Raw genomic sequence first — 13,415 nt, forward strand, 5'->3', positions numbered from 1 at the left:
AGGTCCCAGGCAGGGCTCCACCAGCCATGACTTTACATGTTCAGGCTGTTGGTCCCAGAGGACCAGACACTGGGTGTGCTCCATCCACCGGGAGAGCCCATCCTAAGCCATGTCAGCGAGTGAGCCCTGCCACCGGAGCGTGACCATGTCCATCTCCCACAGCAATACAGCTGCAGAGCAGCCTGTACTTGAGAATGGAAATGAGCAATCTCTGGTAACTGGGGTACCTGAAACATAATTTGCTCTATGCATATCCTGCTTGCTATTTTTTAATCTTAAAAAAAGACACACATAAAGTAAAATATCAACAATAATGACTCCCATCTACTTTATCATATGATCCTACTATGTTTAGGCGACTGGTTATTTTTTTAAATGATTTCTCCTTCTTTACCTAAATATGAAATCCTGTTATCATCAAGTAATGTAATCTATCAAGGCCCCAAGGCTATCTTGCCACATTTTACTCTGGCATAAAAATTTGATTCTCTCCCCATAAAGTCAAAAAGAAGGAGTTGGGTTGTATATATGTTTTCAAATTTAGTTCAGGGTCAAGTTATAATCATTGTGCTCAACTGGTAGTTTAGTAACAGAAGAAGGTAATACAGCGAATGATCCCTCAGTGGATTGCAGGAAATAATGAGCCTCCTTCCCACAATGAAAAGTTACTATTTTTGCCTCTCTGCTGTGACAGATCACAGTGTATGTGGTGCTTGGAGATAAATATTGTGGAGTCAGAAAGGCCTAGATTCTTATCTGGCATCTACCAACTTACCAGCTCTGTAACTTGGGCATTTTGTTTACCTTCCAAGTTTCAGTTTCCCATCAAGGGAACGTGATATCTGATATGTAATGACCATGTCTGCTCCCAAGCCCATAGGGCTGTCGGGAGGTTTAAACTAGATAATACAAATAAAATTATGAAAGGATGCCTGCATTACTGAGTGAACACTATAAAATGTCAGTTATTATCAATACTGTTGTTCTTATTCAGAGGCAATTAGGGGTGTAGTTAAGCAATGACTCGGCACTAGACTATCTGTAGTTAAGTCTCCCTTCTACTTACTGTCTGTGTGAACTTGAACAAGTGACATGTCTTCTCTGAGCCCCAGGGTCCTCATCTGTGGAATGGAGATGCACAGTATCTACTCCATATGGCTGTGAGGGTTAAACGAGTCAACAGCATTGTGCAATGGGACTTTCTATGATTATGGAAATATTCTAAATCTGTGCTGTCCAGTATGATAGCCACAAGCCACATGTAGTTCTTGAGTACTTGAAATGTGGCTAGTGCAACTAAGGAACTGAATTTTTAATTTAATTTAATTCAGTTATTTAAGTGTGAAGAGTCACATGTGGCTGGTGGCTACCATATTGGGCAGTGCAGACGTAGACCATTGCCTGACTATCTTAAACCGTTAGCATCGTCCGGGTAATGCCAACCTAGGCCTGACCGCTGACAGCAGTGGTGGTGCCGGTGCCCCTGAGCATGGGTTACAATAAGCAACTGCTTCTCCCCTGCAGTGGCCACAGGCTGAGGAGGAAACGTTCATCTTCCAGGGATACATGTGACACAGGATTGAAAGCACTGGGGGTGCAGGCTGCGAGGTGAACTCATGTGTCATGAATCCCATTGCCAACTAAATGCATTCTCTCAAACCTTCCTTCAATCCCACTCCAGGTCTGGATATGGTTGTGTACATTGTAAAGCATATACTCCGTGGAAGAGATCTTGTGATTTCCTACAAAGTAATTTCTTCCCCAAAGTTTGTGTGTGTACGTGTGTCAGTAACTATCTTGTTTACCAGAGAATCAGAATAGTTGCTCATTATGAAATAGCATAAGAAGACAGAGCTTGGTACGTCAATATGTTTAACTTGGAAATGCATATTTTGTCAGTTTTCAAAACAGATATTTTAAATGGAAAATCATAAAGAGTCAGGGCCATCACAGCCGGAAAACAAGTGCATGTCACCGAGCATGGCATGCGCTTTTTCCTTTCCCCTGGTCCGAGCAACAGCTACTCTGCTCTAGGTTAATACGCATAAAGTGCCTAGATCTAACCTCCTCTGGATTGCTAGAGGCTCCCTTTACTTAAGGTTTTATGAGAGCAAGAAAATCAGAAACATGATTATGTTGATATGAAATTATTTTTACAGCGTTGAAGAAAAGCAGTGCAGATTCCCTAAAAACTAGATCTGAACAGACATTTTCAGCACAGTAGTCGTCACTCACAGACGCCGTAGCATGGCACGCCGCTCCAACCAACACAGCATGGAAACGCTACGTGTGCGCTCCATCTTCCTCAACAGAATGGGGAACTATCTCCACTTCAGTTCCTAAGCAGAAAGTAGTGATGTTAAATGTTGGGCAGGCTTTTATATTTAGTTTAGTTTAAGGCTCATAATCATCTCAGTAATCAGTTGAAGGAAGTTTAAATTTGGGTCCAGGAGACAGATGTCAGAAAAGCAACACCGAGTCTTTGTGCACAAGAAACACTCTCCGGCCTGGGAGGGCCTCCTGCTTTGCCTCCCACCGCTCCCCAGCCGCCTCCCGCCCCAGCCTCCAGGAAAGCTGGGCAGTGTTCCTATACCCCTGCCAGCAGCTAATTATGGAGATTATCTCTGGAAGCAACCTGATTAGGCATAGCATAAAATTAGCTGAGAAGGCTTAATCTTCTAATCCTACTCAGATCTAAAACTTATCCATGGAGGCCCAAACACATGGGCCAACCTTTTAAATACCGAACTTCCCCCTCCGGCTGTCATCAGTGGCCTGGAAAGGTGCACCTGGCTTTCCACAGCCCCAGCCCTCCTGTGGAGCTCGCGTCCCAGGATGGAGATGACTCTCAGCCTGGAGCTCATACACCTCAGAGGGCCACGGGGAGATGGCTTGGGTCTGTCTACATGAATCCCCTAAAACTACATGCAATTATGCATGTCTCATATTTGTCACTGTGTATGTCAGTGTGGAGGAAGGGTCAGTAGCTATCATGAGATGTTTTAAGGGGCTTGTGCTCAGACTTGTAAAAGTCTGCAGAAGGCAGGCAGCTCCAAAATATTTCCCCCCAAAATTAAAGCAATTAGACTTTTACTAGCAGTGTCTCTGGAACAGCCCAACTTTCTCGAATCTAGATAGATTTTGTAAATGTTATCTTTAGTTTGTATTTTTTTTAATGCAAAAAATGTTCTGAAAAAAATTTTTTTCAACTTAGGAAAAATATTTTGGACATGTTTATAAAGTATGTGAAGTATTCTCATGATGCCCTTCTCTACCCCCAACATCTATGATAGAGCCAGGACATCCGGGAAGGAAGGGGGACATCTAGCCTGTCTGTCAAATGTTTTGTCTGCATCTGTGATTTTCAAATGGGGGCAGTTTCCTAGTTGGTCCTTAGACATCAACAGGGCAGCTTAAAGCCAATAAGCTCTACCATCTGAGATGCTGACGTAACTGATTGGGGTGGGCCTAGACCTCTGTAATGTTAAAGTCCCCAGTGATTCTGTTGTGCTTGCCAGGCTGGGGACCACTGGCTAAAGTGCTGAACACACTGCCTGGCACACAAGCCATGCTCGGTGGGTGACGTCCTCTGTCATCACCATCGTGCTCATGTCTGCTCCACCCCTGACTCCTGTGAGCTTACTCCCCACCCACCCCAGGACATGGCAATTTGAATGCAATAAACATGGGGAATCCTTTGCAATTTCCATTTTTCTTACACATTTTAAAAATCCCATAGATGTTTAGTAACAAATTGTATCTTACAGAGGAAAGCCATACAGTTTACTCTTGACCATAGGCCTTCCACCCTGGGTAATGTCCTTCCCTTTCATTAGGAAGGCTCATTTCCACATGATATTTTCCACTCTCGTAAAGAAATAAGGTATGATAATAACTGGGTTGTTATAGAGACAAGTCAAATAGGCATTAGATTCCTTTTTTAAGCAGTCGGCCTAATTTAACAACTATCTACTGGGCATTGGCTAGATATTGGAGTAGAAAGTGGGCTAGAATATAAGGTGAATAGAACCAACTACCCCGATCATTACCTCTTCAGAAAAGTGAAGCCATAGTGTATTAAGCTTTTCCATGTGCCGTGCGGTGTGCTCGCTGCTTTATATGCACTATCCCACCCTACGCCTTTATGGTGGGGAAGAACTTTTATTAGTATCCTGTTCCCACGTTACTCGGTGCATGTACAGACCCATCCATCTGGGATGCAAAGCCCCTAAGCAAACACACTAATGCTATCGCCACCTGGCCACTCCCCAGCACGTTGTGTTGGTGTCGGGAAAGCATATAGTTCCAGGTGTGTGGCACAGAGTAAACGCAGGGTAAAAACCACTACCGATAATAGCATTCTACACAGATCACCCTGTAGAAATGTCAGCCATTCAGAGCCAAGGAAACTGAGCCTCAGAAAGGCTGAGTCCCAAGGCCCCACTGCTAGGAAGTATTGAAGTTGGCATTGAACTCTGGTATCTCCTTCCAAACACCTGATCCGTCTGAGATTTGTTCTGGATAAACTCACCCACAATTAGCCTCACCCCTCCTGGACTCAGATGTTGGAGCTGCAGATGAAGTCTCTTCTGACTATCTTAGTGTCCAGCTTCCTCAAGTTCAACACTGAGGACTCCCTCTTTGGACAAATTTCTTTACGGTGTTTCTAATAGTGAGAAGCACAGGCCCCTGGAGCATTTTTCCTCTTGAACCCAGGAATTCCCCAGGTCCTAGCAGGAAACTTGAGCTCAATCCAGAAGCAGGGTTCACCTGGCCACCCACCACCAAATCTGTTACTACACCAAATGCACTTCCACCTCCTGCTGACACGAAGCAGCAAGTAGGTAGGCAGGCAATTAACCTGAGCTCTAATTAGGGTGGTTTTTATAATGAGGAAAAGAGTGTGATTCTAATTAGTGATTTTCCATCTTTTTCTCAATAGGTATTCCCCAGTCAAAGCAATAAGCTATCCTCATCGCACTGGTTCCGTTGCCAAAAAATAATCCTACTGCAAAACAGAAGCAACAGTGAAGGTGGCAAAGGACCCGGGAGAGCAGAGGGAGGTTTTATGTGCTGCTAATGAGCTGCGTTCTCCCCCAACTCGTTCCTTAGGTCCGTGGCACCCAGATGGTTGGTTCTGACATGGTTGTGACAGTTGAGTTCACCAATCCTTTAAAAGAAACTCTGCAAAATGTTTGGATACGCCTGGATGGTCCTGGAGTGATAAAACCAATGAGGAAGATGTTCCGGTAGGTGCTGGAGGGTTGGGGGGAGGAGTTGTGGGGCTGTGGGAAGTTTTATCTTTCTGTGTCTTTTCCAAACTGACATCTAATTCCCAGTAAAATGTCTGAGGAGCCGCTGCTTCCTTATTGGCATTTCTGTGGGGCACGGAGTAAAAATAGTGTTGGTTTGATAGGCACTTACATCACTTAATCCCTAAAACCACCCAAATGAGGCGGGTGCTGTTATTATCTCCCTCAGTAGAGGAATTTGAGGCTTTGGCAGTTCACCTGATTTGCCCCGAGGTGCACAGTTTATAAGAGTAGCACCAAGATTCAGGCTCAGGGTGGCTCATTCCAGAAGCCAACTGTCAAGCATTTTGCCATACTAATTCTTCATGGATCAATTCCACTAATATTTATTGAGTGCCTACTATGTGTCCAATAGTATGCTATTCCTTAAGTGTTCCTTTTCTTGGATCCTTTCTCTAGAGCTATTGTTTTCAATAGAATAAAGGGGAGTCTGAGGAATTCTAGACTGTCTCCCAGTCAGGGAACCAGTGACTACCCCAAGCTCTGTAATAATATAAATGGAAGTCGGCCTCATTCATACCGAGCACCATCAGATTGTGCCCTATAGTTCTCAGCTTCTGTGACTTCTACTGACAAACACTGTCACCCAACCAAACAGATCAGAATGGTCGGGTAGTGCTAACTGTTAGAAAACAATTGCACCTTTTGATCCTCCCAGGGACCCTAATTCTGTCACCTGGACCTAGTCACAGAGTAAGGCCCACCTCTCTTCCATCTGATGGCCTGCAAATGTTTGCAAAGAGCTGTCACACCTTCCTTAGGTCTTCTCCCTACCTACCCTGACTTTATTCCTCTCACCTCCAATGTGGGTTTAACTCCCTCCCGCTCCCACATACTCCAATTTGTCAGCGTTCCTCTTAGAGTGTGACACCCAGAATGGATCCCAATTTTCGAGGTTTATTACTTTCATTTCTACCACAAATAAGTCCCTGTCAGCATCAATCAATCTAGCAGATTTCCTGTGGGGTGACCTTCTAAGGTACAGAAAGGGAGATGGAGGGCTTTGGAAACTGCCCGATGACCAGATATGTTAGGAATTGTCCCAGTGTCCCTTATAGAAGCTACCTTGCTCTGTAATCTGTGGGGCAACTGCAAGGCCTCCTTCACCCCTTCTGGGGTACCTTTAAAATCCCATTTGCCCACTAAGGGCTCCCTACATTTCTCCTAAATTACAGTGCTCACAGCTTCTGCGCCTCATGGTTTAAGAGATGCCTGATGCCGGTGGATGCAATAAACAGCAGAGAAAATAACTTGAGTGCATTAAAAACATGCAAGCATAGATCATAACAACCTTCCTGTGCTAATAGGGAAGTTGCAGGAGAAAACAAGAATTAAATTAGAAATCAACCCTAGCTAGAGGGAGAGGTCAGCAATAATAGTTCTGCTTTCATCAGAAACGATAGTCTCACTCATTCTCACGCCTTCCAATTTTAATTAGATGCAACAATTGCTCAGGCGAGTGAAACAGGTTTCTCCTTCAAAACAGCCCCCTGCTGTATTCAGCTTTTCCTTCGCAAACAGTAACCCCGCCAGCCTCATCTATGAGGGCGCCTTGGCACCTTTATTTCTGCTGCCTTTGTACCTTGGCTATGCCAAGAATCCCACCTTGATCAAAAGCTCGTGCATAAAAAGGAACGATCCAGGTGTTAGAAGAAAGATTAAGGCCCAGGCAGCACAGTGACCCGCTACTTGGGAGATACAAGGCTCAAAATAAGTGCATCGCTTCTTGTTAATATCGGGCATCGGGCGGGCAAAGTGGAGTGAGTCAGGGAGAGGCTGAAAGAGGCCAGTGCCTACATGGACGCCAGGCAAATGGCCCGCCCATACTCTGCCTTCAGGGACTATTTCTAGTGACTTCAATATATTGGCCCACGGCAAGTAGGTAACAGACGAGCGCCAGGCCCTCAGTCTCTCACGGGAATTAAGATTCCAGGGGTGGATCTCTCCAAAGCCAGGAAGCTTTATTTCCCAGAGACTGTCAAAAATTGGAAACTATATATTATCTAAGGTAAGCGTGGGACTTTGCAGAGCACTGCTTTTTCCATTTCCTCCTGACTCCAGGACAAAGCCAAGACCTGAGCCACGGTGCCCACAGCCTTATTGCCAGTTAATGAGAAACACTCGGTGTGCCCTCCGCTGCCAAGACCCAGCCTAAGAGAGGCAGATCTACATGACAACTAGGACTCCTGGAAAGGGCGATTCTATAGAGCCAGAATCCTTCACAAGGCCCTGTTCATTTCTAGAGCACACAGCTTGAATAAGCAAGGGGGTCACCGCCCCGCTGTCCCCACACACGCCTGCCGGGGTCCGAGAAGGCAGGGAGCCCCTTGCTCAGAGCAGTGGGCCTGGGAGGTGGGAGCTGGTGGGCAGGGGATTGAACCAGGAACGAGGAAGGCAATGGGGGCCACGTCTCATTCCTCGGTCGGGGGACAAGCCAACTCCACTCCAAGAAGGTTTTCGTTCCCCTTGCTCCCTCCATCTCCTCCCACAGACTCAGCTTTCGAGTTTCTGCCCTTGGTATTTCCGGAACATAAAATAATTCATCTTCCAGATTCATTTTTCTCTTTTAAAAGTGATCAGGTTCAGGGAGCTATTTCAAAAAAAAAGTTCACTGACTTTGTGATTTGGGTTTAAATTTTGGGGTTTTCAAGTAGGACAGAAGCTGAGGGCTAGACCCATGGAAGACAAACCACGGAGGGCTGCAGTTTATTGTAATAATCATCCCACTTGCCTGCGTGTGTTCAAGATGATAAATGGCCAGCGTATCCCGATGGCTCAGCACATTACTGAGAGCCATTTATCACCACATCTATCCCCAAGCAAATGAGATTATTTCAGTATTACTCCACTTACCAAGACGGGCAAAGGATTTGTTTCTCTCTTTCTCTATCTATTTATCTGTGGGTAAATGCATATTTAGACATGCATGTGTTCCTTCATGTACTATCTTTGCGTGATGCTCATACATGATGAGTGTACAGGGTATACATGTGTGAGATACAGGTGTAAATACCATTATGTGGGTGAGTTGAAGAAGCAAAGCTCAGAGGCTACAGTTTCTGTCTGAGGTCGTTTCCTGCATGGCCTGGCTCCAGGCCAGATCCCTGAGCAAGGTGACTAATTTCACTGAGTGTTTCTTGTTGATCACTTGGGGAAACCAGAGAAGGGAAAATGAATGATTGGGGTAAAAATAACACAGTTATTGAGAAATAATTATCTCAAACTTATATTCCCATTGAATTAATCACTGCAAATTAAGGATAGAGAACTGTTTTCTACATACAGGCAGGAGGAACCTACTGTCCTAAATTGTTTTACAGAAGGTCCAGGCAGAGCAAACAGCAACCACAGAAGTGGCTAAAAATAACACCCCATCCTACCGCTGGGCACTTACCACGCCTTGCTGTAATTCTAAGCACAGGACAAATATAAACCCTGCACACCCTGTTCCATATCCCATAGTGTCTGCCTCTTACAGGTGAGGAAGCCCCTGCTGAGGTTGGTGATGTTTAAACCTTGAAGCAAAAAATCATTTTAGTGAGTTTGAAAACTACATATATAGGTTATGTGTGTGTTCTTTTCACATAGTTTGCCTTTATGTAACTGATATAAAGAATTTATATATGGGGTGGAGGGGTCAGTGAGGGAAAGGGGGGCATCTGTAATACTTTCAACAATAAACATACATTTTTTTTAAAATAAAAAAATAATTTATCTAGTCAAACTTATAAAGAATAAAAATTATGAAAAGTGTTAGCAAGTACCAAATAAACTAAGACATTTTAGACTGTCAGTGTCAAAGTCAATGCTTAGAGCAGCCCCAAAGAGAGAGGGCCCAAGGCCTTGGATGCCTTTCTCACTTCACTGGCCACAGAGAGAAAGGGATTTCTTATTTAGTGTCTGGATTTCTAGGATTTGGGCTCCTTCCCCTTTTATCCCAGAGGATACACCCACAGCCAGTTGAAATATACATTGTTTTAGCAACATTTGAGGAAATCTTTGGGTTCCAACTTTATGTAGAATAGGTGAAGCACAGGTATGTGGCCCGTGTTTCTCCCTTCACCCTGGCTCTGTCTAAAGTGATGCGTGTGGCTCCAACCCCCAAGAGCACATGGGCGCTCATGCGGCCCAGGCCCGTGGACCACTCCAACCTCTCCTTCACAGTTCTTCCTTGCAACCCTTCCAGCCACCCTGAGTCCAAAGCTACAGTGTTACCCCCAGATCCTTTGGTCCCTCAGGTCCCTCCATGGTGCTAACGAAAATGCCCTCTTCCAGCCCCTGGCCTATCTATCCGGGGATCTATCCACAGAATCCCTCTACACAACACGTTTCTCATTTCTGAACACAAGCGTCCTCATTGTGTCCCCCAGTGTGTCTCTCTTTTCCCGTCGTCTAGACCATCGGACTCTGTGGCCATAGAAGCTGCCATATGTCCCTTTGGATCTCAGTTTCCTCATCTTTAGAATGAGACCCCTGAACTAAGTGCTTTCTAACTGCTTTCCAACCCCCACATGCTGTCCTCAGTACCCCCTGAAAATAATCAGATCCCTTATCGCTCTTTTCGATTCATTTCCCTGGTGCTCTCCCCGCGAGGCACTGGCCCAGGGCCCCGTGCTAAGCCACCCAGCACCTGCCCCCCCTGAGTCAGAGAGCAAAGACCAGGAACCCTCCATGAACAACACTCGCAGGAAGCTCTTAGGACAGAATAGGTATCTGTCCTGCTTGAGAAATCAAGCATTGGAAAGGCAAGCAGCGTGATCGAAAGTCACCTTCTTATAGGACACAGTATGAAACACAGTGCGCAGTGGTAGCAAGAGCATGGACTTGGAAATCGGATAAACCTGAGTTCGAATCTTATCTCTGCCCATTAACAGCTCCGTAAGGGGGCTGGTAAGGACTAATCAGAGTGTCAGCATCTCGGCAAAGGCATCCAGGGGATTCAGACAGGAGCTGAGTCCCAGATGAGAAGCAGAGGGTCAAAAAACGAGCCAGGGCAGATGGTTAACGTTGATGAGGCTCCTGTGGAGGCTTGGGAACAAGTGAGAGCTCCGTGAACTCGTGGCTGGGAGGGCTCTGTCCAGCTCTACCATACACTTCATGGACCACACACACTGAGAGATACGATGATGCATCCAAGAGGAAAAACCACAACCAAAAGGGACTGTCACCGGCAGGCTCTGGCCGAGCCTCACTAGGGGCCTCCTCTGGGTTGTAGCTGGTGGACCCGGCCAGTCTTCTAGCTGAGAGCAGGGAGCGGGGCTCTCACTGCCCCTGGTCAGGTAGGAAGCTGGATCTGCCTGTGCGGGAAGTGAAGCGTTTCCTGTCTTTTCCCCTTTCAGCGACGTCCAGCCCGGCGCCACCGTGCAGTGGGAAGAAGTGTGCCGGCCTTGGGTCTCCGGCCCGCGGAAGCTCATCGCCAGCATGACCAGCGACTCCCTGCGACACGTGTATGGCGAGCTGGGTTTGCAGATTCAAAGACAGCCTTCTGCGTAAAGGCACCGGAGGCGGAGATGGGCCCAGGCACTTGGCCTCTTGGAGTCTTGGCTAAGGAAATGCTAATGCAAAAATAGTCTGCTCTTGCTTTAAGTCAAGATAGGCAGGATAGGGGGGGCGCCAGAGTGGGGATGCCGTGTGTTTCAAAGACACACTTTCCCAAACTCAGGCCATTCAGAGTGGAAGTTAGTTTTCAATCGCTCCACCTTCCAAAGGATTCTGAGGATTAGCTTTAATTAAGCCCTAATTAAGCTCTCATAGCTCATAAGAGTAAACGTCATCATTTATCATCGCAAATGGCTGCAGCTTCAAGTATCAGAGGCCTCCCTTAGCGAAGGGATTCGCTTAATGCCTGGCCTCGTATAAAACAAGCTTTCTGGTCCCCCACTCAGCCTCTTATAAGGCTAACATACTCTCCCAAATGGAGAGAAGCACATGATTTGGGCCCTAAATTCTATTCCCCCGTCTTAGAAGCAGGTTCTGCCTTCTGTGTCAGAATATCGTTCCCATGGATTGAGTACGGCCTCATTTGTCTTCTTGACAAAGCGAGGGAAAGGCCCTTCACCTGGCACCTGCAGCAGAGCAGCTGCCTGCCAAATTTCAAAGATTCGCCTTGTGAGAAGATGTGGCCCCATATTAACAAATTGCATTTGTGAGAAGCTTAATCACCTAAGAGGAGCTAAGAAAGCAGATGCAATACTCGGCTCTATTAAATAATGTAGTTTTATGGTGCATTTTATAGGAGGTGTCACACCGCGGTCTGATCAGCAGGAATCACTAGCCCTCACTTTAACCCTTCCTGGGCTGCGGTACAGGTGGATCTCAGAGGTTGCAGGTTGGTTGCAGACCACCACAGTAAAGCCAGCATCCTAATGAAGCGAGTGTAACCTTTTTGCTGGTGAAGGGCCTTGCCTTCAGTTTGTAAAAAATGCAAGGATGCCTGTCCTAGAGAGTAATGAGCCTGGCTTGGGACAGGAGGAACGAAGATTCAGTCTCTTTAATTAGGGATTATATTTCACCTGTCTCTCTGGGATCATCTTTGCATAATAGTGCAGCCCAGGTACATTTTTAGAGATAGAGTAAGCCCAGCAATTCAGAGACACTGGCAGATTTAGTGCCCAAACATGCAGAAGGATGGGCAGCCACTCGTCTCTTGTCCTTCACACCAGCCATGCTGAGGCCTCAGCTCAGCGCCCAGGAGCTGAGAGGTCAGGCGGACGCACCTTGCAAACAGCCAGTAGTACTGCAGACCCCGGGCAGGATGCTGACATCATTTGTTTTGTGCTCCAAGGTATTCATCTGCAAAGTTGATTTATGGTCAGAATTACCCACCGACATGCCAGGGTATGATTTAGGTCAGTAGATTGTGATTCTTAACAAACAAAAACAGAGCAGGAAGAAACCTGGAGAAGCCAGAATGGAATTCTTGGCTTATGTAACCACATTTCTAAGCCTTTGAGACTGTTCCTGAGCCTGTAGCACCAGGAATCCATGAGGGTAGCTGGTCCCCTATAGGAACATCATACTAACTTTATTAACAAATTTCCCAGCATTTGCCAAGCCTTCCAATATCCAATTTTAAAGTTGAATGCATTTTGTTAGGCTGTTAAACTGGCTTAATGTAGTATATTCTTATTAACTAGAATGTAATCAAGGCTTAAAATAAAGTTAATCTGATCATATTTGCATCTGCACGGAAGTGAACGCTTTGAATTTTCAATACAACATCCTACTGCTCACAACTCGTCCGTAAATCACCCGTCTTTAGCAGTAGATAATCCCTCTGGACAGGAAGACAAGCATTCCTGCCTTCAAAAGCACAGCCTCTAATTGGCATTGATGGCACATCTAGCTTTCCTTGCTGCTCTCTCTGCTTGAGCCACTTTCACTGGAGGAGGGAATTTACATATTTAGTTCAAAAACCAGCTTCCAGAAACTTCCTCATGAATGACCACATTAATCATTAGGGTGAATCAGTGGACAAGCCAGCATGAATACCTATCTTAATGAATACCTATCATAATGAACACCTTTTGTGGTCTTAAAGCAGAGACAGAAAATACATGGCAAATATGCACAGGAGAGCCTACATTCATGGCAGACGCCACTAAACAACTGCAGCCCCTATAGGCCTGAGTCCTTCTCAACACAGTTCTCCAGGAAGCTATTACCAACTAATGTGGGGCTGGCCCACAAAACCTGTTTGCTCTGTCTGCCTTAGAGTCACCCCAACTCTTGATCGCTGGGATTCTACACCGTGCAATAGCACTGTGGCTCCACAAATTGTAGTTTAGCAACACTAAGCAGTGTATCTCAGATAACAGCAGAGATTCTGAATTCTAGTTTCTGCCTGTGCTAGTCCTCTGTGCCTCTGGACAAATCCTTATTTGTGTTTATAGCTTCAATGGCTAAAGAGGGGTAACAATACTTACATTTCTACAAGGTTCTTCTGGGGGATATATCAAGCAAACCTTAACAACACATGCAAAGTGATAGAGATGAATGATAGATACATAGATACATAGATGATAGACAGATGACAAATAATATTGTATGAATATATATGTGGGTGTGTTTTTTCAAATAATTTTACTTCATCTACCTGTAAAA

General features: G+C 45.6%; 1 protein-coding gene across 1 annotated transcript in view; it reads left to right on the forward strand.

Moving 5' to 3' along the window:
* Positions 1 to 12,618, forward strand: part of F13A1 (coagulation factor XIII A chain) — a 155,781-nt gene extending 143,163 nt beyond the window's left edge. Inside the window, exons 13-14 of the mRNA XM_016221094.2 lie at positions 5,113 to 5,249; positions 10,652 to 12,618. Of these exons, the coding sequence (XP_016076580.2) occupies positions 5,113 to 5,249; positions 10,652 to 10,805 (291 nt within the window). The 3' untranslated portion in view covers positions 10,806 to 12,618. The remainder of the gene's footprint in view (positions 1 to 5,112; positions 5,250 to 10,651) is intronic.
* The last annotated feature ends 797 nt before the right edge of the window (positions 12,619 to 13,415 follow it).

This window comes from Miniopterus natalensis, chromosome 9 (assembly GCF_054644295.1).
Source record: "Miniopterus natalensis isolate mMinNat1 chromosome 9, mMinNat1.hap1, whole genome shotgun sequence".
In the NCBI taxonomy this organism is placed as follows: domain Eukaryota; kingdom Metazoa; phylum Chordata; class Mammalia; order Chiroptera; family Miniopteridae; genus Miniopterus; species Miniopterus natalensis.